A 24,606-nucleotide genomic window follows, 5' to 3' on the forward strand; every position below is an offset into this window, starting at 1 on the left:
CAGAAGACCGCGTTTCGGACGCGTTACGGCCATTATGAGTTCATGGTGATGTCGTTTGGGCTCACCAATGCCCCTGCCGCGTTCATGGACCTCATGAACAACGTATGTAGACCAATGCTGGATCGGTCTGTGATATTTTTCATTGATGACATCTTGGTTTATTCCAAGACGTAGGAGGAGCACGAGGAGCATCTGAGAGAGGTTTTGGAAACCTTGAGGAGGGAGAGCTTGTACGCCAAGTTCTCTAAATGTGAGTTTTGGTTGTGCGAGGTGCAGTTTCTTGGGCACCTCGTCAATCAGAATGGGATTTCAGTAGACCCGACCAAGGTGGAGGCCGTGATGAGATGGGAGGTTCCGAAGTCTCCATCCGAGATTTGGAGTTTCCTGGGATTAGCAAGCTACTATCGAAGATTCATTCAGGACTTCTCCAAGATAGCCGTACCCATGACGCGACTGACTAAGAAAGTCGTGGTCTTTCGATGGGGGCCTGAGCAACAGGCAGCATTCGAGGTTATGAGACAGAGATTGTGTGAGGCGCCAATCTTAGCCCTGCCAGAGGGCGTAGACAATTTTGTGGTATATTGTGATGCGTCCATTTCGGGGTTGGGCGCGGTACTGATGCAGAGAGGTCATGTCATTGCCTACGCTTCGAGGCAGCTAAAGCCTCACGAGGCGAACTACCCGACGCACGATTTAGAGTTGGGGGCGGTGGTCTTCGCCCTCAAAATTTGGCAACATTACCTCTACGGGGTTCGGAGTACCATTTACATGGACCACAAGAGTTTGAGGTACCTCATGGATCAGCCGAATCTGAACATGAGTCAGCGTCGGTGGCTCGATGTGGTGAAAGATTATGATTGTGAGATCCTTTACCACCCGGGGAAGGCTAATGTGGTGGCTGATGCGCTTAGCCGCAAGGCGGCGCCGATCAGGGATGTTTGCATGCGGATGACAGTGGTGACCCCGCTTCTGGAGCGGATTCGGGAGGCCCAGCAAGAGTCCATGAAGGAGGAACATCGGAAGAGTGAGCGCATAGTGGGTCAGGTTTCCTCCTTCGACTATGATAGCAGGGGATTATTGTCTTTACACTGTACGGTGTGGGTGCCATACCTCGGGGGCGTGCGCCAGGTCTTGATGGAGGAGACGCACAAATATCGATTCTCCATTCATCCCGGGGCGACGAAGATGTATAGGGATCTTCGTCTGGACTATTGGTGGCCCTGCATGAAGCGGGATGTGGCTTGATACATCGAGCGGTGTTTGACCTGCAGGAAGGCTAAGGCCGAGCATCAGAGACCGCACGACAAGATGCAGTCGTTGGATATCCCGTTGTGGAAATGGGAAGATATTAGGATGGACTTTATCACGAAGCTACCCAGGACCGCACGGGGAGTGGATTCTATATGGGTCGTCGTGGACCGGTTGACCAAGAGCGCCCATTTTATCCCAATTCAGGAGAGCATCTCGGCCGAGAAGTTGGCCGACATCTATATTAGGGAGGTAGTGGCGCGGCACGGGGTGCCCGTATCAGTGATTTCAGACAAAGATGTGTGATTTACTTCCAGATTTTGGAAGAAGTTCCATGACGAGTTGGGTACTCGTCTGCATTTCAGCACCGCTTTTCACCCGCAGACGGATGGTCAGAGCGAGCGGACCATCCAAACGTTAAAGGATATGCTGCGGGCATGTGTTCTGGATTTCGGAGGTAGTTGGGATACCTACCTCCCGTTGGCGGGGTTCTCATATAATAATAGCTATCATGCAAGCATCGACCGCCCTCCCTTCGAGATGTTGTATGGAAGGAGGTGCAGGACCCCAATATGTTGGGGAGAGGTTGACCAAAGGGTCATGGGAAGCACCGAAGTGGTGCTCCAGACGACAGAGAAGATCCAGCAGGTCCGGAGTAGGCTCCAGACTGCCCAGAGTCGGTAGAAAAGTTATGCCGACAAGCGTCGTTCAGACTTGGAATTCCAAGTCGGGGATATGGTTCTCCTGAAGGTGTCGTCGTGGAAGGGCGTCATCCGATTCAAGAAGCGAGGCAAGTTGGGCCCGAGGATCATCGGGCCATTCAGGATTGTAGCCCGGGTGGGCAAGGTGGCGTATAGGTTGGATCTGCCAGCCGAACTCAGCCAGATCCACAACACTTTCCACGTCTCTCAATTGTGGAAGTGTTTGGTAGACGACTCGGCAGTGGTGCCTTTGGAGGATATTCAGGTCGATGACAGCCTAAATTACATCGAGCGGCCTGTGGCGATCCTCGACATGAAGTCAAAGGATCTAAGGAACAAGAGGGTGGAACTTGTGAAGGTGCAATGGCAGCATCGAAAGGGATCAGAGTGGACTTGGGAGCTGGTGGAAGAGATGATGGAGCATTACCCCAAGCTGTTTCAGGATCGAGCAGCAGACTTCGAGGACGAAGTCTGAAATAAGTGGGGGAGATTTGTAGCACCTGGTTCCTGGTACGTACTCCTTGTGATTAATATTTTAATTTTATGCATTTTTGCCTTGGACTCGGCGAGTTGAAGGACCAACTCGCCGAGTAGGAGCGGGATAAGGCGTGGGGTTTGAACTTTGTACTCGGCGAGTCGGTCCCCGGACTCGGCGAGTAGACCCTGTTTGGAAAAAAACCCTAATCCGGGAGTTTGCACCCTATTTAAACACTCTAACTTTGCCTCCTTAGTCCCTAACACTTCCAGAGAACTGTCGAAAGAAACCCTAGCCCCCATATTGTTCTTGAGAGTGATTTTGGCTTTGTGGAGAAGTTTTGGAGCTTAGAGGAAGGAAGAGGAGGTTGAAGTGTGCAAGGAGGGTAGGTAGATCCGGAATCTACATTGTGAGAAGCTTCCATTCAGGTAGAAAAGTTCTTAGCTTGATCATTAGTTCATTAGATCCCCTTTTTGTCCCAAATTGGTGGTTTCAAGCCCTAAAACCTCAAATTCCATGTATTTATGCTTTAAGTTCTGAAAGGATTTCAGATTGGGATCTTATGGACATCTTAGAAGTATAAAGTCTCTGTGGTTGGGATTATTAAGGTCCCTATTGAGTGTATGACCCCTTAAAGAGCTTGGATTTGCCTTCTTGAGCTCATAGGGCCATGCATTCACGTAAAGTTTGCAACTTTACGTGATAAGCATGCCCTAGGAGCATAAATCTATGGGTTAGAAGCGTTCCATGTCTCAGTTTTGGTCTGTATGGGAAGTGGGTCGAAGGGACTCGGCGAGTCCCAAAGTGGAACTCGGCGAGTTCTATGAAGATGGTCTTAGACTCGGCGAGTTGGATGAACAACTCGGCAAGTCCTGTGAAGATTTCCTGGAGCTCGCCGAGTTGTTCTTCAAACTCGACGAGTCATATGAACTTTCACTGAGTAAGAGGGGTTTAAGTGTCGAAGGTCCAACCCTTCGTATCTGCACGCGGGATTAGCAGTGTAACGTAGTCCCAAAACCCCAAATCCTCTTGCGGGATGTTCTGGTGAGGATTGGAAGCGAGTAGGAGATCTGCTCGTGGAACTCGGCGAGTTGCTCTCGGACTCGACGAGTCGGATCACGAGTCGGTTCCATAGTCTCGAGTAGTGAGTCAAGGGTGACTTAGTGAGTGGAAAGAGGGACTTGGCGAGTAGGACCGGGTTAGTAGGAGAAGGACTCGGCGAGTCTGTGCCACGACTCGGCGAGTCCATTCAGCTGGAAGTTGACTTTGACCAAGGATTTGACCTTGGACCAAGGATGGGTCAGTCAATTGACCTAAGGGTATTTATGAGTGGCTAATCTATGTTTATGGGTTTGTAGCCGGAGGATTACCGGTGCAGCAGCCAGACGTCGAACAGTCAGACTTTCGGTAGCTACTCTTCGAGGTGAGTTTCCTTCCAGTAGTAACGGGTCTAAGGCACCAAGGCCGGCCCGATTAGACGATATGCTAGTGTCAGAGTGTGGGTAGAGCCTGTATCTCATGGTCGAGTTTGATTATGATATATGCCAGTATGATAGATTTGTCTATACTCGTTTGTCTGTGTGATACTTGTATGTTATGGATTAGCAGCTGAGTGTGGGCGAGGCCCGTATCTCTCAGATAGCGGAGTGTGGGCGAGGCCCGTATCTCCCAGCTAGCGGAGTGTGGGCGAGGCCCGTATCTTCATGAGTGTGGGCGAGGCCCGTATCTCCTAGCTGTTCATTGTATGTTTGTATGGTATGAGGTATTATGGGGGAACTCACTACGCTTTGTGCCTACAGTTTTCAGTTTTGGTTTCAGGTACCTCTTCTTCGAAGGGGAAGGAGCTGGCGCGGTAGCGGCCCATCACACACATGCCTCATATTTCGCACTATGAGATCTTCCTGGGGATTTGTACTCTGACATTATTATGTTTATGAAAATGTTTTCCACACATGTGATATCTTTTATGAAATGTTATGATCGGTGACGCTTTTACTTCTAAATGCTTTACTAATTATATGTTTTGAAAATGAAATTTTTGGCTCGTATTTTTGGGATGTTACAAAACTACTTTCCCATTCAATGCATTTGTATACTCAATAAATGATTTGTTCTCTACAAACTTGAACGATAATTCTCCAACTACAAATAAGTTTAAGAAAGCTTTTTTTATTCTTTTCTCATCATGCTTCCAAGTCCCAATACTATTCTCTCCGTTTTCATCTTTTTTGAAATTTAAAGTGGTTTGATTTTCTAGTTTTTTTTCTTAATTTTTTGGGTTTATTTTACATCTTTTCGTATGTTTAATCATACTAGACGTACCGTTTGCGTCAGATTCAATTTTGAGCAAAGTTCCACATTTTTTGCATTTGCTATGTCTAACTTTGTCAATATGAACTACATCATAATTGTTCCAACAAGTAGCCCTTTGGGCATATTTCCTTTTCTTCGGCTTTGTTGCTTGACTTGTTCCTTCAACTTGTGTGTTATCAACAAACACATCTTCATCATCAATCTAAAGCATAATAACAAAATGGATTCATCATCAATCTAAAGCATAATAACATTTAAATAAATTCATCAATATGGAATGAAACAAGTAAAAGAACATATATGGTTGTTTTCATTAAATTCTCTTATTCAAGGTCAAAGTCCCCATTGCTTGGATTTATAGAAAAAAAGTTAACTGTTAACATAGCACATTCAAATTTCAATTGATAACATACATAATATCACATTGAAAGATTGAGTAGTAGATTAACACATCCAATTTTCAATGAGTAACATACAGAATAACACATTGAAAGATTGAGTAGTAGATTAAGATACAAATACTTACTTGTGTTTCTTGATTTGGAACCCAATTTTCCATGAATTGAATGGAGTTTAATCACAGTAGAAACTAGAAAACAAGATGAGGAGACGATTCACAGAAGTTTGAAGTAGGGAAGTCGATCAAAACCTAATGTCGATCAAAGCATACTGTCCCAAGGAGCAAGTGTCGATCAAAGCCTACTGTCACAAGGTGCAATTGTCGATAAAAAAAATTTAGGAAGGAGCAATTTGCAATCAACTGTCGATCAAAGAAATTGTAGCAATCATCAAAATTGTCGCAATCATCAACTGTCGATTCGGTGTAATAGGATATGCGATTTGGTGCAATTGGATTTGGTTTTTTAGGAAGGAGCAATTGGATTTGGTTTTTTTGGGTAACGTCACAGAACTGAATACGTAATTGTGCTATGGAAAAAAACGACTCTTCATATTCGGTTCGGTTTTTTTGGACTGAATAAGCCCTTATTCGGGTAACACGGACCGAATAACCCGAAAACCGAATAAGCCTTAAATAGATACCCGAAAACCGAATCGAATTGCTTATTCGGGTCTAATTCGGTTCGGTGGTGTTCGGTTCTCGGTTTGATTTGGGTTTTCGGCCCAAATTCTCATCCTTACAATGGTAATATGCGAACAAATTAACAAGTTAAATGCTTAAATGTGTACAGACAAAAGAAATTTATCTAAATATGAACAAAACGAAAAGTTAATTACCCTGACAAGTCATTTCCCCCACTTTTAATAGCGATTTTATTTTTCATATTTGTTTGTTTTATTTTTTCAAACGTTATTGTTAAAATATCCATAATTTTCTAAATATAAATTAATTGATTAATTTTAAACTTTACTTTTTAATTAATAAATATGTTTTTGTTTTGTGAAATATTTCATATAGCCTCTTTATATATATATATATATATATATATATATATATATATATATATATATATATATATGAATACGTAATTGTGCAATGGCAAAAAACGACTCTTCATATTCGGTTCGGTTTTTTTGGACTGAATAAGCCCTTATTCGGGTAACACGGACCGAATAACCCGAAAACCGAATAAGCCTTAAATAGATACCCGAAAACCGAATCGAATTGCTTATTCGGGTCTAATTCGGTTCGGTGGTGTTCGGTTCTCGGTTCAATTTGGGTTTTCGGCCCAAATTCTCATCCTTACAATGGTAATATGCGAACAAATTAACAAGTTAAATGCTTAAATGTGTACAGAAAAAAGAAATTTATCTAAATATGAACAAAACGAAAAGTTAATTACCCTGATAAGTCATTTTCCCCACTTTTAATAGCGATTTTATTTTTCATATTTGTTTGTTTTATTTTTTCAAACGTTATTTTTAAAATATCCATAATTTTCTAAATATAAATTAATTGATTAATTTTAAACTTTACTTTTTAATTAATAAATATGTTTTTGTTTTGTGAAATATTTCATATAGCCTCTTTATATATATATATATATATATATATATATATATATATATATATATTTGTTTTTAAACATATATAATATTTTTAAAGTAAATAGTATAAGTAAGGAGGACCTTTTAAAAAAAATAAAAAGAAATATTACTTAGCAAATAAAAAACAAAAAAAATCTATGTAATGTAAATGTTTTAAAATTATTCTAACTTTTTACCACTTTTTAATTAGAAGTTAATAAGCTTTTAATTTTTTTAATACGACGTTTTAAGCTAGTATTTAACGAAAGTATTTTAAAATGTTATAAAAAATATTAATTTGTCATAAAAAATCTGTGAAACACTATAAAAATGTTGTAAAAGAAAGTTTAGAAATAAATGTATGAAAGTTAATAAAAAACAATTGTATGAAAATGTAAAAAAAAAAAAAGTTAAAAACTTGTAAAAAAAATTAAAACATTTATAAAATATTTGGTTTAAAAGCACTTATATTAAAATTATGTGAAAGTATAAAAAAAATTATAAGCAAAGTTTAAAACATTGTATTAGAAAAACCTATAGAAAAAAATATCATAAAAATATTGTAAGAAATTATAAAAAATTTGTAGAAAAATGTTCACATTTAAATAATTTTTTTTCTGTACATATTTAAACATTTAACTTGTTAATATGTTCAAATGTTACCATTGTCACCTGCTATAGTAGGTGACAATGATAATATGTAAACGCATTTAACAAGTTAAATGGTAAAATATGTACAAAAAAAGTTACCTAAACGCGAACAAGACGAAAAGATAATTACCCTTGCAAGTTATTTTCCCTATTAATTAATAAGTAAAGAATGTGGAAATAATAGTTAAAAAATGGAATGTAAGCTTTTGGGAACGACGAATGTAGCATGTGACAATGTTAATATGTAATCACATTTAACAAGTTAAATCGTCAAATATATACAAAAAAAAGTTACCTAAACGTGAACAAGACGAAAAGATAATTACCCTCGCAAGTTCTTTTCCCTATTAATTAATAGGTAAAGAATGTGGAAATAATAGTTAAAAGACAAAATTTCACAATTGGTCCCTGTGGTTTAAAGAATATCGCACTTTGAGGACTTCCTAGCAAAAAGTCACGCGAATGGTCCTTAAGGTTTCAGTTCATTGCGCGATTGGTCCTTGACCCTAACCCCGTCACTTTTGTAGCGTTGGTGCAGGGGCAATTTTGTCTTTTCATCTCGCAGTCACCATAACCAAATGGAACTTTGTTTGCAAAGACTTCAACAAAAGACTGATTTTTATATAAAATCACAAATGCAGGGACTTGTTTTTTCAACACCACCAAATGTACAAAAATAAGGGTACGATGTCTTGTTCATCTGATTATCAGGATTGGGAACGAGATGAACAAGAGTTGTCGCTGGGAGCTCCTCCGGCGGTGTTTGATCGAGAAAGAAGGGAGAAGATCGGAGGCAGCAGCTGGTTGTGATGGCAGTCAAGTGGTGGTTTGATGGTTCAACAATCGCGATAGGAGGGAGGTCGGCAGCGCACGGCTGCTCTGGCGGCTCCATTCTTCTTCTGGTCCGATCGTGAAACACAAGAGGGGAAGGACAGAAAACGGGATTCTCCGGTCTTCGTCTTTTCGAGTAAGGAATGAACGAAAGAAGGAATCAAGGGGGGGGGGGGGGAAGGGTTCTTCATCTCCTATTTGGTCGAAGAAGGCAAACACAGAGGCAGTCAATTGACGTCGACCACCACGGCAGCAAGAGCTGCTCCGACGGTCTCTTGTCTGTTCGTTTCTGGCAACCACGAAAGGATAACAAAAAAAAGAGGTAGTGGTCTTCGTCTGAGCGAGAATGAAACGAATGAAGGAAAAAATTAGGAGGCTTTCGGTGGTGGATTACAAATCACAAGAAGGGGTGGTCGATTTCCGACAGTCTTCAACTTCGATTTAGACATCGATAAGGCCAATTCGGTGGTAGAGGGTAGACACGATTCACACCGGGGTGTTTGGATTGTTGTTCTAATCTACAAGAATAATGGAAGAAGGAGAGAGGCTGCCATTTTGAGAGTTGTGAAAAGGTGATCAAATGAAAACATAGCAAGATCTGATTTTCCTGGACAAAATTACCCCTGCACTAACGGTACAAAAGTGACGGGGTTAGGGTCAAGGACCAATCGCGCAATGAACTGAAACCTTAAGGACCATTTGCGTGACTTTTTGCTAGGAAGTCCTCAAAGTGCGATATTCTGTAAACCATAGGGACCAATTGTGAAATTTTGTCTAGTTAAAAAATGGAATGTAAGCTTTTGGCAATGCGAATGTAACAGGTAACAATGGTAATATGTAAATATATTTAACAAGTTAAATAGTTAAATATGTATAAAAAAAATTTATCTAAACATAACCAAGAGGAAAAGATAATTACCTTGCAAATTATTTTCCTTATTAATTAATTGGTAAAGAATGTGGAAAAAATATTTTAAAAAATGGAATGTAAGCTTTTGAGAATGACGAATACGGGTAACTGTTTTTGTGGGTCGAAGGCAATCAATCACTAAAAACGTGAATTAAAGGCAAATTGCAAGCAATTTGCAGGCAGATAGATGGACTAGACGACTCATCACTTTAAAGTTTAAAGCATAGAGGAGTAAAGAACCAACATTTATGCTCATCCACTCGTCCTTCTCTCTCTCTCTCTCTCTCTCTCTCTCTCTCTCTCTCGCATCAGTTTCTCTTTCTCCTCGATCTCCGTGCTCCGCCTGCCTTCGTCCGTTTGTCTGTTTCAATCTAATTTGTGCCTTCACAATTTGCCAGATAATTGTAGGAAAAAGCTGCAATCTTTGTGTTTCTTGACGTTCCAGATCTGTTCATTAGTGTGTGGAAGGATTAATCTGATCTGGGTCAGTTTCATAATTAATCAACTTTTTTTTTCTTTGAATGTAATTACGTGCATGTCTGTGTAATTTATCTACGCCAAATTGCTGAGGTTTCTTTGTTTTTTCTGTTCTCGTTTTGCGATTTGCAATTCGAACACAATGTGTTTGCGTAAATGACAGAACGAGTTTTTGGTCTTGTACGACAGGTGAAATTCCCAATTGTGCAAACCCTGAAGGTCTATTAGTGTATCCTCTTCCATTGAAGTGTCAGAAACGTTAATTACTGGATTCGAGACACTGCAGATATCTTAAAACTCACAGGAAAAGAACCCTAAAGCAAATGACTTCTTGACCTTCTTTTGGTTAACAAGTTGTCCCACGACAGATTCTCAATGCATTGAACATGACTATCTTGGGTACCCAATAAGTATTCTTGTTGGGGAAACAGAATGGATTGAAGTTCTAGTTTTCACTTTGTGAATGAAGGGGAAAGAAATAACACACTTTACCCCTTTGAACTTAACTTCTATCTGCAGCATTCACCATAAAGCTCTGTATGTGAAAGGAAAAGGTGTTATCTCTTGCTGCTTTTTCTCGGGTCCCAGATACATTTCCCTGATCTGAGATTCGTTATAAAAGCATGCAGTTAGATAATGAAAACCTAGCACGTGATAATTCTAGACTGATATACATCGATAATCCTCAAAGAACCAATGAAGAGTATGAATTCACAGGAAACAAGATCACCACTAGCAAATACACACTTATAAACTTCTTACCCAAGAATCTCTTCATTCAATTTCATCGAGTGGCTTACATATACTTTTTAGCCATTGCAGCTCTCAATCAGCTTCCTCCTCTTGCAGTCTTTGGAAGAACAGTCTCTCTCTTCCCTCTACTTTTTGTTCTCACAGTCACTGCTATAAAAGACGGATACGAGGATTGGAGAAGACACAGATCTGATCGAAATGAGAACAACAAAGAATCCCTTGTTCTTGAATCCGGAAACTTCCAATCCAAAAGATGGAAAGACATCAAAGTAGGTGAGGTGGTGAAAATTAAAGCTGATGAGACAATCCCTTGTGACATGGTGCTGATGTGGACAAGTGATCCTAGTGGCATTGCTTACATACAAACCATGAATTTAGATGGAGAGTCAAATTTAAAGACACGTTATGCTAGACAAGAAACATCCTTAATGCCATTAGGATCAATATCAGGGGTAATTAGATGTGAACAACCTAATAGAAACATATATGAGTTCACAGCTAATATGGAGTTAAATGGTCATAAAGTTTCCCTAAGTCAATCAAACATTATCCTACGTGGATGTCAGGTGAAAAACACAGAGTGGGTTATAGGTGTTGTTGTGTATGCTGGACAAGAGACAAAAGCTATGCTAAATAGTGCAGTTTCCCCTTCAAAAAGAAGCAGACTTGAACAAGCAATGAACTCAGAAACTATTTGGTTATCTGTTTTTCTATTCATATTGTGTCTTGTTGTTGCTATTGGGATGTGTTTATGGCTGATGAGTCATCAGGATGCAATTGATACGATTCCTTATTACAGAAAGAGCTATCTTATAAAGGGGAAATTTCCAGGAAAACCGTATAAGTATTATGGGATTCCTATGGAGACGTTTTTTGCGTTTTTGAGTTCTGTTATTGTGTTTCAGATAATGATTCCAATATCTTTATACATCACCATGGAATTGGTTCGATTAGGTCAATCCTATTTCATGATAGAAGACAAACACATGTATGACAGCAGCACAAACTCAAGGTTTCAATGCAGATCCTTAAATATAAATGAAGATTTAGGCCAAATTCGTTATGTGTTTTCTGATAAAACTGGAACACTTACTGAAAACAAAATGGAATTCAGAAAAGCATCTGTTTTCGGGAAGCATTATCATAATCCACCAATTGTGGATAAAGAGAATCCAGGTTTGACTTTTTGACTTTTGACTTTTGACTTTCTTTTAGTAGTTTTATTTTAGAACATTCTTTTTGTAAATTTATAACATTGTTGTTTCCACAGAAGCAGACATGAAAGGAAAGAAGATAAAATCTGATATCACTGTGGATCCTGACCTCATGGGGTTGCTTCATAAAGGGCTAAATGGGAATGAAAGAATTTCTGCTCATGAGTTTTTTCTAACACTAGCAGCATGCAACACTGTGATTCCAATTCTTAATCAAAGTAGCTCACAAGGGTCCTCCATGGGGACTGAAATTCATGAAGATCTTGAAGCTATTGATTATCAAGGAGAATCACCTGATGAACAAGCTCTTGTAGCTGCAGCTTGTGCTTATGGATACATTCTTTTTGAAAGAACATCTGGTCATATTGCAGTTGATGTCAATGGTGAGAAATTAAGGTAGAAAACTCACTTGATTACATGTTTCATGTTTCATATCAACATATCATCATAAACTAAAACAAAATGTCAAAATCTTGATGTGAAATGTAGGCTGGATGTATTAGGGCTGCATGAGTTTGACAGTGTACGAAAAAGAATGTCAGTGGTTATCAGATTCCCAAACAATGAAGTAAAGGTATTGGTAAAAGGGGCAGATACGTCAATTCTCAGCATCTTGAGGGACAATTCTGGAAACGATAATGACTTAAGCATCATAACACAACACCATTTGAACGAGTATTCATCAGAAGGTCTTCGGACACTTGTACTTGCTTCTAGGGATCTTACAAATCAAGAACTTGAAGAATGGCAATCAATGTATGAAGATGCCACCACTTCATTGGTTGATAGATCTTTGAAATTAAGACAAACTGCATCACTTGTTGAATGTAATTTACATTTGCTTGGAGCAACTGGAATTGAAGACAAACTTCAAGAAGGAGTTCCTGAAACTATCGAGTGTTTACGTGAAGCAGGAATCAAGGTTTGGGTTTTGACTGGAGATAAACAAGAAACTGCAATTTCAATTGCTCTTTCTTGTAAGCTTTTGACATCAGATATGCATCAGATTGTTATAAATGGAACTTCAGAGACTGAATGTAGACAGCTTCTGTCTGAATCAATGGCTAGATATGGTGTTAAATGTAGAGATTTGAAGAATAATACTGAAAGTGATGCTGAAAACATAGAAGGAGAATTGGCATTGATAATTGATGGGAATAGTTTGGTTTACATCTTGGAAAGAGATCTGGAATCAGAGGCATGAAGTATTTTCTTTTGTCTTATTTTCATATTTCATAGAATAATTTATCATTATTTCATGACTTCTTAACATTTCTTTTTTTAATTGACAGCTGTTCAATCTGGCAACATCTTGTAGAGTTGTTTTGTGTTGTCGAGTTGCACCCTTACAAAAAGCTGGAGTTGTTGATTTGATCAAGAGTCGAACTGATGATATGACACTAGCAATAGGTGATGGTAAGTTAGTCTTTTTTAACTATATATATATATATATATATGTATATATATATATATATATATATATATATATATATATATATATATATATATATATTTAAAAAAGACGTTTTTATCCTTCCAAAATTTAGTCTTTTTAAACACATTTTTTAGGTGCAAATGATGTGTCAATGATCCAAATGGCGGATGTTGGTGTTGGCATATGTGGACAAGAAGGACGCCAGGCTGTCATGGCTTCAGATTTTGCAATGGGACAATTTAGATTCTTAAAAAGACTACTTTTAGTACATGGTCATTGGAATTATCAACGCATGGGTTATTTGGTTCTTTATAACTTCTACAGAAATGCTGTTTTTGTCTTCATGCTTTTTTGGTAAATACTCATATTATATCCTTCTCTTTATGACATATATAAATATAAAAATGTTTGATTTTGTTATGTTCAGGTATATATTATGTGCAGCTTTTTCAACAACATCTGCACTTACTGACTGGAGCAGTGTGTTCTACTCTGTAATTTACACTTCAGTCCCTACAATTGTGGTTGGAATTCTAGACAAAGACTTGAGTCATAAGACACTTCTTCAGTATCCAAAGTTGTATGAATCTGGACACAGACAAGAAAGCTACAACAGTTGTCTTTTTTGGATGATGATGGCTGACACCATATGGCAAAGTCTTGCACTTTTTTGTGTTCCAAGATTTGCATTTTCACAAACCACAATTGATATTTGGAGTATGGGTAGTTTGTGGACTGTTTCAGTGGTCATTTTGGTAAATATACATTTAGCCATGGACATTCAAAGATGGGTGCTTTATACTCATATCTCAATTTGGGGCTCTGTGGTTATGACATATGCTTGTGTAGTTGTCTTGGATTCCATTCCTGTTTTCCCTAATTACGGGTTAGTTTTACATACTTATATAGATATATTTTTTTTATAATAATAAAGAACTAATAGTGGTTGTTTTTTGTATTTTTCAGGACAATATATGAATTAGCAAAACAACCTACATATTGGCTATCGATTTGGCTTATAATAGTGGTGGCATTACTTCCTAGATTTATAATCAAAGCTATGCATAGAATGTTTAGGCCTTCGGATATTCAGATAGCTAGAGAAGCTGAGATATTGAGAAAAAGAAGATTCTTTTATGGATCAAGTACGCTTCGAAGATCTAGTGACTAAAATTGATTGGGTTTTATGTAGTATGTGGGGCCCATATGGTTTTGAATTCGAGAGAGATTAATAAAAATAGTAAGTTTAGTTATAAAATTTTCATATAAATGTTATCAATGGCTGATGATTTGTTTTCAACCTTTTAGGTTGGAAGGTTGATAGAGCAAGGGTGATATTCGGGTTCGAGAATTGAAAAGGGCATTTTGGTCATTTGGTTGATACATGTAGTATTGGATTTTTGTTTTGGAAATAGGGACATGAGGGGTACAGAATATGTGTTGGGCAGTGGTAAGAGATAGAGAGAGGAGGTGTGTAAGGGTTTTTATGTAAAGTAGTAGTTTCTTTTAGGTGTAGGGTTGTAACAAAATGAGACAATGATTCTTACTTAGTTAATGAGGAAATATGTAGACAGTGTTTCATCTATTGAGAGAGGAAATAGAGGAGGTATGTAATGGTTTCTTTATACTTTTGTTAGATTTCAGTAAAAAATGGCAACATTTTCTCAAAAATAAAAACTAAAGTGTCGTCAAGAATTCAATTAATTTCATGACTTACATGCCATATTTTATTGGATCTTATGTTAAAAAACAACATTTATATCGGTTAACCCCTATAATTCTTACGAATGATTGATTGATAATTCTAAGAAATTATATTTGAACGAAAAATTTTGTGTATTTCTTGATATTTTGTAGAAATGGCAAAATACGCTCTTAATAAGAGTAAAAAAAAATGAGATGATGGTGATTTGCAATTATGACGACACACATGCTTCTACTATTTTTCAATATCAATCAATGAATACAACAAGGAATTATACCCACTTTTTCCTTTTTGACCCCAACAACAAACCAAAAATCCAAAAGCAAAACTTCAACTTAATTATTTCAATTCTTCGAATCATTTACCCCACAAGGACTTGTCACCTTTTCTTCTTCCGTTTCTTCAGCATTTCCCACCTAACAAATTCGAATTTTCTTCATTTAGTAATCAATCATTGAGGATAATTATAATTCATAGAAAGTTATACAAATTCATGATCATGATCAAGAAAATTCAAATCAGTTGCTGATTTATGACTTACCTGGGGTTTATCTGGTTTGGTCTTCTCCTTCTCTCTCAACGATCTGACCTTTTCTTCTTCCGTCGCCTAACAATTTTGAAGTTTCTTCATATAAGTTATTGAACTTGATAATGGATTACGAGTATAAATGATACAAATTCACGATTGTGTTGATGAAAATTCAACTTAACTACTTGCCTGTGATTTATCTGGTTTGATCTTCTCATGCTCCTTCTCTCTCAATGATTTGATCGGTAGTATCCTCTGAAACACACAGTAAAAAGGCACGGTTATCGAACTGAATTTTTTTGGGATTGTTTTCATGTCTTAAACTTACGTTGCATAAAGATCTGAGCTCGTTTAATCTATAAAGCCGATCCACTTCAATTTCAAGCACCTTCTGAATCTCTCCTCTCTGATCGAGCTCCTTCATCTTCGTCTCCATCATTAACTCCCTGTCTCTGAGCATCTTCTCTGTTTTCTCTCTGTCGGACCTCAACCTCTCCATCTTTTCCCGAATGGCATTCAGTTCCTCAGCCAGCGAGACTTCAAATTCCTCGATTTGCACCGGAGCTGCAGCAACAGAAACAGCACAGATCGAAGAAGGATTCGGATCCAGATTAGAAGTAATATTTCGTTTCTCATTCTGATTAGGATTCTCCTTGTTAGAATCTTCAGAGATCTCGATCCATCCATGCTTTAGATTTGGCTTTTGGTAGGTGTTTCCAGACGGTGGAGGATGTACATTCGACGGGGATCTGATCGGTTTAAGAGGCTGTCTGCCGGTTTTTGGCCGGACTAGAGGGTTTCCTGTGATCGGAGATTGATCTGTTGGCATTATCGACGAGAATCTTGAGCTGTGATGAACAAAGCTGAGAGAATGTGTGTGTGTGTGTGTGTGTTTTAAAATAGGAAGAAGAGGGTGTTGCAGAAAGGTGTTTTGAATTTGAAAGTAACCCAAGCGGGACTAACGGCTATTTCATTTCCAAAAAAAATTCTAATTTTTTCTTGAACTTCTTATTTCAAATTTATCAGTGTCAGGTTGGATTCTCCAAAAAGAACAAAACATTAAATAATCTCTCGATTCTATAAAGAAAAGAAATATTCTATTCGCATCAATATAAAAAGTAAGTAAAACAGATCAAAGAAGGTTATTGTATTTTTAATTGAATTGGATCTAGAAAAATAGTTGATTATTTAGATACGTGTACTATTTATAAGTGGTATATGTATTACTTTATCTATTGTTATTAATTGTTTAAACATTGCTCGATATGGTCTTTTTGGTATACCTAGACCTGACAATTTGACATACGATACGGTTAACACGATACAAGTTTTTCATGTACGTGTTTTAGAAATCCGTGTTTCATGTTTAGTCGTATCGATACGTATTTTAAATTCATGTTTCATGTCTAACACGAATTTATCTGTTTAGACGCGTATAAGACTCGACACAAATTCGTGTCGACACGTGACACATATAAATACGCATAAACAAATATATACACGTATAGATTTAGGGGTTAAAGTTTACATTTATAATATGCACAAACAAATATTTGGGATTGTAATCGGGAGTTTGTACTTTGTACTTTGGATTAAGATTATTTGCATGTCAATATAGCTTAAAAAATAGTATTAAAACGTGTCTATTCGTGTTTCTGTGTAACACGATTAAAAACATGTATATTTGTGGTGTCACATGACACGAATTTGTTACATGTGTTTTTGTTTGATAACCCATACACGTTTTATAATTCGTATTGTGTTTGTATTCAACAAATTCGTGTTGTGAAATTCGTGTCTGACATGTATACACGACACGCATACACGGATTGCCAGATCTATTCCTCGGATTTGCTTTTTTTTTTTTATATATATACTTTATATTTGTTTTGACCGAATTAAATTGATTATTTTCCCTTGATGTTTTTTTTAAATATTTTTTAGTTCTTTTTTATTTTTTTAATAATTTTAAAAATTAAAAAGAAGCCACATCCATGTATTGTTGTTTTTTCTTCGGTTTTGGTCTCTAATTAACCATTAATTGTGTTTTTTTAATTATTTTTTAATAATATATCTATCTATAAAAAAAACTTTTTTCTCTTTACAATATTCATTTGAAAACCCAACCTCTTTATATTTCATTTTAATATATCTAATTTGTTAATTTAAATATCTTATTAAATGTGAAATATTGTCATGTTAATTGTATATTTTTTGAATTATCAATATAATATACTTAAAATGTTAAATTAGATATCATGTTAAATCCAAAATACAAATCAAACTATCAAATAAACTTAAAAATATCCAAATACTATTTTTTTTTAATTAGTTTAAAACGTGTAAATATTTTAAATATAATATTAAATCAACATGTCAAATTAACTAAAAATATTCAAAACTATTTTTTTATAATAATTAATTTTTTTCTAGATAAATGAATTTTAGATGAATTACAATAATAATAATTAAAATAACATAGCCTTATAAATTATATTATGTTACCTAATAAAAATGTCAAATAAGTAATTGACTAATTTCTAAATTAATTTACCATAATGTTTTAAAATAACATTAAGTTGATTATTATATTTATGCAACACCCGTTGCCAGGTAAATTTCATTCCAACCCTTAGTAATTTTATTATTATTATTATTATTATTATTATTATTATTTTGCATTTAAGCCCTGTTGGACGTACAAAGCTGTACGCCGGGCATAAGTCAGCATGTGGTAACGCGTCAATTGGAGTACACTTGGCGTACATGTGAGTACGTCGGGTGTAACACCTGATTATGAGGCATTTTCATTGTTGACCCTTATATTGAGATTAATCGCAATTTAGACCCTAAGTGTAAGAAAGAGTGCAAAGAAGGCCCTAGTGGTATTTTTGTAATTTTGGAGATTAGGGAGTACGCTATGTGTACGTGTGTATGCTGAGCATGCTAGGGCGCACCCTAGTACGCAGGGCGTATGTACCAGGCGTGTAAACCCTAATTTTTAGGGTTTGACTCATATTTAAACCCTATTATAGCCTCATTTCATCAGCCTCCATCCTCTTAGAATGTTTTTGCAACCCTAATCCATCTTGTGAAGCATTTCTAAGCTTGAATGCGTGTGTTTTGTGCCATTAAAGAAGAAGGAAGGAAGGAAGGAGAGACCACCTTGGAGGAGTGAAGCTCTTTAGATCCAGGATCACACCACCTGTTGGCACCATTTTGAGGTATCAAGTTATAAAGTTGGTGAAGTTTCATTTAGCTCTTGTATTGGACTGCTTTTGGTCCTTTTTTCCTAAATATGGAGATTCATGAACATAGCATGTTCTTGATCCATTAAGTTATCCTTTCAGACCTTTGGAAGGGTCTTGAGTCATAAAAATGGGATCTAAGGTGTTGTTTGTTTTTCCTGAGGTAAAATGTCTGCAGTCTGCGGACCACATCTGTAGACCTCTGCAGTAGAAGAGGTGGACCAAACGTCTGCAGTCTGAAAAAAGAAAACTATTTGTTTTTTTAACATCTGCGGGCTACTAAAATAAACTGAAATCTAAATAAACTGATTTTTTTAAACTTCAAAGTGATTTTTTTAATAGTTTATGACTTTGTTATAAATAATTAATGAATTCAGATCAACTTTTATGTATTATTGTATAAAAAATAAAAATAAAAATGGTATGAATTAACGTATATATTTGATAAAAACTAACAACTTTGGTTGCAAAGTTATAACTAAACATTATAATTGGTGATCAAAAAATTTGATACATAAATGGATGGAAATAAACTTCGATTTTTTCAATTAAATCAATTAAAAACGTACCATAAATATTTTCTCGAGAAATTGACGATACTGTATTAAATAATATTTTACAAAATTTGGCAAAAAAATATAAGAATATATTATGATTTTTTTCTTATTTATATAAACAACTTCAACGACTATTATTGTAATAAATCCTTATTTATAAATTTGTCAAAAATATCATGTTTGTATCGCCGAACGTTTTTTTTTTTAAGTTTTGTAATTTTATTTCAAATTGTTTATCATTAATAAAGTTGGAAAAAAATATAAATTAAAAAAAAAAACTTAAAAAAAGTAAAGATATATATGTTTTTTTAGGCTAAAAGATGTCTGAAGATGTTAGAAGACTCTGGTCCACATCTGCACCAAGAAGAGGGCGCGCAGACATTTTTAGGTCTGCAAAAAACAAACAGTCTGTGAAGGCTAATGTATGTGCGTGGTCTGCACGACGCAGACATAAGAGACCATGCATACATGCAGACAAAAAACAAACACTACCTAAGTGGTTGGTTTTGTTCCATGCATTCTCTAAAGCGTCTTAATGGCTTAAGAAGTTGAGTTAAGAACTTAATGGACATGCAAAGTCATAAATTTGAAAACTTTATGATTCTTGAGGGTATTTTAGCCATGTATCTGAAAGATAGACGTAAGGGCTTAAGGCATTAAGCACTTAATGAAGATTGGGAAGTCTGGGCGTACGCCTTGCATAATTTGTGTACGTACCACGTACGCGGTCAACCCTCATGTACCCTTGGAGTATGCCCAACGTACGTCTTTTGAGTCGACTCGACTGAGTCAACTTGGTTGGGTTGGTGTAACACCCGCAGATTCGAGCTAGTCAATTTAGAGACAATGTAGCACTTGGTTCCTGGTACGTAAAATTTATCCTAGTAATTGTCATTTTAGCCTTGGACTTGGCGAGTTGTAGGTCCGACTCGCCAAGTAGGGACGCGGTCCGGGGGCATGTTTAAGTTGGCGACTCGGCGAGTCCATATTCTGGACTCGGCGAGTCACCGCTGTCTGTTGAAACCCTAAATTTCAAGGGTTTGCACCCTATTTAAACACTCATTTCCGCCCCAACCTCGCCCCCATTCACCCTCAGAGCTCCCAACATCGTCTTTGCCCTTTTCCTTGTGAGATTGAAGTGTTTTAGGTGTGTTCTTGAAGTTTTTGAGGAGAAAGAGGAGTAGATCAAGAAGAGGAGAAGGAGGCCAAGCATTTTTGTGACATCTCAACGTTTTCCTTGAGGTATAGCTCGTTTCCCCTCTGTTTTCAAGCTTGTAGTCCCTAATAGCTTCATGAAAGTCCTTTTTGAGCCATTCTTCAAGCTTGTTTGTGCTTGGTGGGTTGTAATAAGTTGTTAGCCTTTAGATCTAGGCATGATTTAGTCCCTGGAGCTTGGATCTACTGCCTTTATGGAGTCATATTGCATGAAAGTCCTAGATCTACCCCTTTTGGTGCACTTTGAGCCCTAAAACCTTCATTGGTGATTATCTACACGTAAAGTTGGAAACTTTACGTGTAAACCAGGCCTTAGGAACCCAGATCTACGAATGGCATGGACTGGATTCAAGCAAAATCACGTGTATAGTTTTTGCATGAGGTAGACTCGGCGAGTCGTTCATCTGACTCGGCGAGTCGGGTCGCGAGTCCCCGGGTTGTTCCCCTTTTTGTGTTGCGAGTTGGAGTGGTGAGTCATAGGGTATGACTCAGTGGGTTGGAAGCCAGACTCACTCATGAAGTCACTCGGCGAGTCATTGCAACGACTCGGCGAGTTCACGGCAATCTCCTTGTCTCAAGAACAACTCGGCGAGTTGTTCATACAACTCGGTGAGTAGGATGAAGGACTATTGGCCTTGGGTATAGAAGGAAGACTCGTCAAGTCTACGCTTAACTCGACGAGTAGAGACGGACTTATGGTCCGACTAAAGGAAAGAGACTCGGCGAGTTGGCTAGCCAACTCGGCGAGTCTAGTCAACTGGCAGTTGACTGTGACTTGACTCATGACTTGTTAAGGGTAAATGGACAATTTACCCTGAGGGCGGTTATCAGTAATTGATTAAGCGTTTGGTGGGAATTACAGTCGGAGGATTTCCGAAGTAGCAGCAGACAGACCTTTCCCACACAAATCAGCAGCTACTTCGAGGTGAGTTACCTTCCAGTAGCGGTGGGTCTAAGGCCACAATGTCGGCCCACCAGTAGGAAATGTATGATAGATGATTGTCTTTGTGATATCATCTAGGGTTGCTACTACCTGATATGTTATATGCTAGCATGATATGTTACATGTGATAGTAATAGAGTTCGGTTGTTAGGACCGAAGGGTAGTCAGACACCCCAGATACGTCTGACAGTATATGATGATATGTTTGCATGCTGGCTTTTTACGTTATATGCGATAGAGGTAGTAGGAGGGGACTAGTCCCCAAGTTCGGTCGTTAGGACTGAAGGGTAGTTTAGGCACCCCAGATATGTCTGATAATATGTTATGTTATGATATATGTGATAGTAGCAGTAGGGGGTGAAATAGTCCCCGAGGTTCGGTCGTCAGGACCGAAGGGTAGTCAGCACCCTAGAATGGCGTGACATGGGTAGTCAGCACCCCAGAATGGCTTGACACGAGTAGGTCGGCCCCCAGAATGGCCGTACTGGGTAGGTCGGACACCCCAGAAATGCCCGACAATATGTATGATATGCGATTATATGATATGCGGTACGATGGGGGAACTCACTAAGCTTCGTGCTTAAAAGATTTTGGAAAAAGAAAATGTTTTCTAAAAGGGCTAAGTAAAAGGGTTTTAAGAAAGAACAAAGTGTGTGATGTGCGCGACCGGCCGAGCTCAAGTAAGTATTCCCCAATGTACCCATACAACTTTATATATGTTTATCAGTTTCTGTAGAACAGCATGATAGAATAGGACTAAGGATCTAGGAGTGATGCCTTATGTGCCTGCTTTATGTGCTTCAGTATATGAAAAGTTGCATGCTAGAATTGAGTAGACAGTAGTAGGGTAGTCTGTTTAGGTTATTCCTGATAGTACGAGTTTATCATTGTATGCTAGTCCAGTTTTTCTCTACGAGGATAGAGCTGCTTGAAATTGTTTCCTTTATGTCCAAATGTTGTTGCTTTGTGCTATGTGGGCTTTGAAGTGATGGGAGGTAGCTGTTAGGTGAATACGTTAAAGTCACATGTGACCAGGGTTGAATAATCTCAGAGTGTTGGATTTGACCCTATTGCGTAGCTCTTGTTTGAGTCCTAACCGTGGTAGGGATGAGTCCCTCACTCGAAGGATTATCCGAGCCTCGTCACATGTGATTGTATTCAGGTGGTAGCTAATTGGCATCACCAAGAGGCCTTCAGCAGTTGAGGACTGGTTTGGGTGGAGTCAGAGGTTTCCTAGGGTAAGCCTACGATAAGAGTAGCAGAGATCAGCGGTAGTGAAAGGGACCTGGTGGAGTCACGGCAGTCCTTGGAGAAGGTACGGATAAATGTGGAAGGTAGTATGGTCCCGTACTACTGAAAGCAGAGGATCCGTACCCGAATCGAGGAATGCCAAGATAAGACCAGGGAACTTGTAGTAGGTGTGATCCCTCCAGAAGTATCAGTATCATTAACACTTGTCATTTCTTTTGTATTTCTGAATGGTGGTACTACGCTCGAGGCCAGTAGTTGGCAGTACAGGAGAGAGATCGGGTTCGGGATCAGGTTCCGAGCCAGTAGATGAGGGGCTACGCGAGTTCATCGCGTCAGAGATCACCAGAGGCATCCTTGAGTCGACCCCCATTATCTTCGGGTCGATCAAGGAAGGGATATTGGAGATGATGGAGGATCGCCTCCGGGCATTCAGGAGTGACATGGCATCTGGCCAGTCAGGATCCCGCACACTGTCCTTCAAGGACTTTCGGGGCAGTGGTGTGCCGGATTTCCATGAGGCGAAGGACCCCATAGCTGCCAGACGATGGATTGCAGACATTGAGTCTGCACAGACGATTAGCTTCTGCACTGAGGGATCGAAGGTGAGATTTGCAGCAGGATGTTTGAGAGATCGAGCTTGGGATTGGTGGGAGTCCGTCGGTGACTCGTTGGGAGCCTCGGCTGTCGAGGCTATGACCTGGTCGGACTTCGTGACCAGGTTCAAGGTAGAGTTTGCGCCGGCTGTCGAGCTTCAGCAACTGGCCAGGGAGTTCCTAGATATGAGATCGACGACCGAGCCGCTGCAGGAAATGCGGCAGGCCTCATGAGGGGGCATGTAGATTGGGATCGTCGGGCTGCTATAAGTGCGGCAAGACGGGGCATTTCAGCAGGGATTGTACCGCCCCTGCACCTGTGATTCAGACATCAGAGTTGTTGTGTTTTCACTGCAACCAGAGGGGCCACAAGAAGGCCAATTGCCCCCAGTTGACATCATCAACGCCGGTTAAGGCGCCAGCTCCAGCTACCCTGCGGATTACGGATGGCCAACAGGGCAAGGCAAAGGCTCCAGTGGTGAGGAGCCGGGCGTTTCAGCTGACAGCAGAAGAGGCACGCACCGCACCCAATGTGGTGACGGGTATGATTCTTTCTCTCTATTTTATTTTATGATGTTATGTTATTGATTTGTGCTCTGTGTATATGCATTAGGATCGTTCCATGTGAACGGTATTCCGGTTCAGGTGTTGTTCGACTCGGGTGCCACCCGATCATTTGTTTCCCTTGCGCTTAGCAAGAGGTTTACTGAGTCCTCGGGCATGTTGGATTGCCCTTTAGAGGTAGAGATTGCCGATGATCGATTGGTGCGAGCATCAGCAGTGTTCAGGGATTGTGTTTTGAGGTTATTTGAGGAGCGTTATTTGGTGGATTTGGTTCCCATACCGTTGCGGGGAAACAAGGTGATTATAGGCATGGATTGGTTGAGCCCTAATGGGGCGGTGATAGATTACGCACAACAGCTAGTGCGGGTCAGGACCCTAAGCGGGGGAGAGTTGGTGATCCATGGCGAGAGGCCACAACGTGGACCTATAGTATGTTCAGCGGCGAGAGCTAGGCGCTACCTTCAGCAGGGATGCGTGGGGTATGTCGCGTATGTTATGGATACCCGGGTGACGGGTAAGGCGACGGTGAGCGAGGTTCCAGTGGTACGAGACTACGCTGATGTGTTCCCGGAGGAGCTTCCTGGAATACCTCCGGAGCGCCAGGTAGAGTTCAGGATCGACCTAGTTCCTGGTGCGGCTCCGATAGCCAAGGCACCCTATCGGTTGGCTCCTCCCGAGATGCAGGAGTTGTCTACACAACTGCAGGAGCTGCTGGACAAGGGATTTATTCGTCCGAGTAGTTTGCCCTGGGGAGCGCCGATCCTGTTTGTGAAGAAGAAGGATGGGTCGCATCGGATGTGTATAGATTATCGGGAGCTGAATAAGGTAACGGTGAAGAACCGTTACCCACTCCCGAGGATTGATGATCTCTTTGATCAGTTGCAGGGAGCATCTTGGTTCTCCAAGATCGATTTGCGTTCAGGCTATCATCAGATGAGGGTTAGAGAGGAGGATATACAGAAGACCGCGTTTCGGACGCGTTATGGCCATTATGAGTTTGTGGTGAT

The 24,606-nt window shown here is 39.1% G+C and overlaps 2 protein-coding genes across 2 annotated transcripts; one reads left to right on the top strand and one right to left on the bottom strand.

Annotated features, from left to right (window-relative positions):
* Positions 1 to 9,300: 9,300 nt before the first annotated feature.
* On the top strand, positions 9,301 to 14,619 carry LOC145054865 (phospholipid-transporting ATPase 1-like). Its single transcript, XM_079003123.1, has 9 exons — positions 9,301 to 9,599; positions 9,782 to 11,521; positions 11,616 to 11,955; positions 12,049 to 12,757; positions 12,852 to 12,975; positions 13,129 to 13,348; positions 13,422 to 13,880; positions 13,961 to 14,234; positions 14,303 to 14,619. Exons 2-8 carry the CDS (start codon positions 10,216 to 10,218, stop codon positions 14,163 to 14,165), a joined length of 3,363 nt encoding a protein of 1,120 aa, XP_078859249.1. The 5' UTR covers positions 9,301 to 9,599; positions 9,782 to 10,215; the 3' UTR covers positions 14,166 to 14,234; positions 14,303 to 14,619.
* A 281-nt stretch (positions 14,620 to 14,900) lies between these two features.
* LOC145054866 (uncharacterized) lies at positions 14,901 to 16,209 on the bottom strand. The gene is made up of 4 exons (XM_079003124.1): positions 15,557 to 16,209; positions 15,418 to 15,483; positions 15,241 to 15,306; positions 14,901 to 15,115 (listed from the first exon to the last, which is right to left on the bottom strand). Exons 1-4 carry the CDS (start codon positions 16,055 to 16,057, stop codon positions 15,044 to 15,046), a joined length of 705 nt encoding a protein of 234 aa, XP_078859250.1. The 5' UTR covers positions 16,058 to 16,209; the 3' UTR covers positions 14,901 to 15,043.
* Between the last annotated feature and the right edge of the window lie 8,397 nt (positions 16,210 to 24,606).

Source organism: Lactuca serriola, chromosome 5 (assembly GCF_051521515.1).
Source record: "Lactuca serriola cultivar US96UC23 chromosome 5, Lser_US96UC23_V15, whole genome shotgun sequence".
Classification (NCBI taxonomy): Eukaryota; Viridiplantae; Streptophyta; class Magnoliopsida; order Asterales; family Asteraceae; genus Lactuca; species Lactuca serriola.

Excerpts from the sequence above, each read along its gene's own strand:
- LOC145054866 (XM_079003124.1), bottom strand. The coding sequence starts at position 16,057 with ATGCCAACAGATCAATCTCCGATCACAGGAAACCCTCTAGTCCGGCCA. Across the intron at positions 15,307-15,417 it reads TCAAACCAGATAAATCACAG|GCGACGGAAGAAGAAAAGGT; the intron begins GCAAGTAGTTAA and ends CAAAATTGTTAG. Across the intron at positions 15,116-15,240 it reads CCAAACCAGATAAACCCCAG|GTGGGAAATGCTGAAGAAAC; the intron begins GTAAGTCATAAA and ends CGAATTTGTTAG.
- LOC145054865 (XM_079003123.1), top strand. The coding sequence starts at position 10,216 with ATGCAGTTAGATAATGAAAACCTAGCACGTGATAATTCTAGACTGATA. Across the intron at positions 11,956-12,048 it reads GTCAATGGTGAGAAATTAAG|GCTGGATGTATTAGGGCTGC; the intron begins GTAGAAAACTCA and ends TGTGAAATGTAG. Across the intron at positions 12,976-13,128 it reads GACACTAGCAATAGGTGATG|GTGCAAATGATGTGTCAATG; the intron begins GTAAGTTAGTCT and ends CACATTTTTTAG.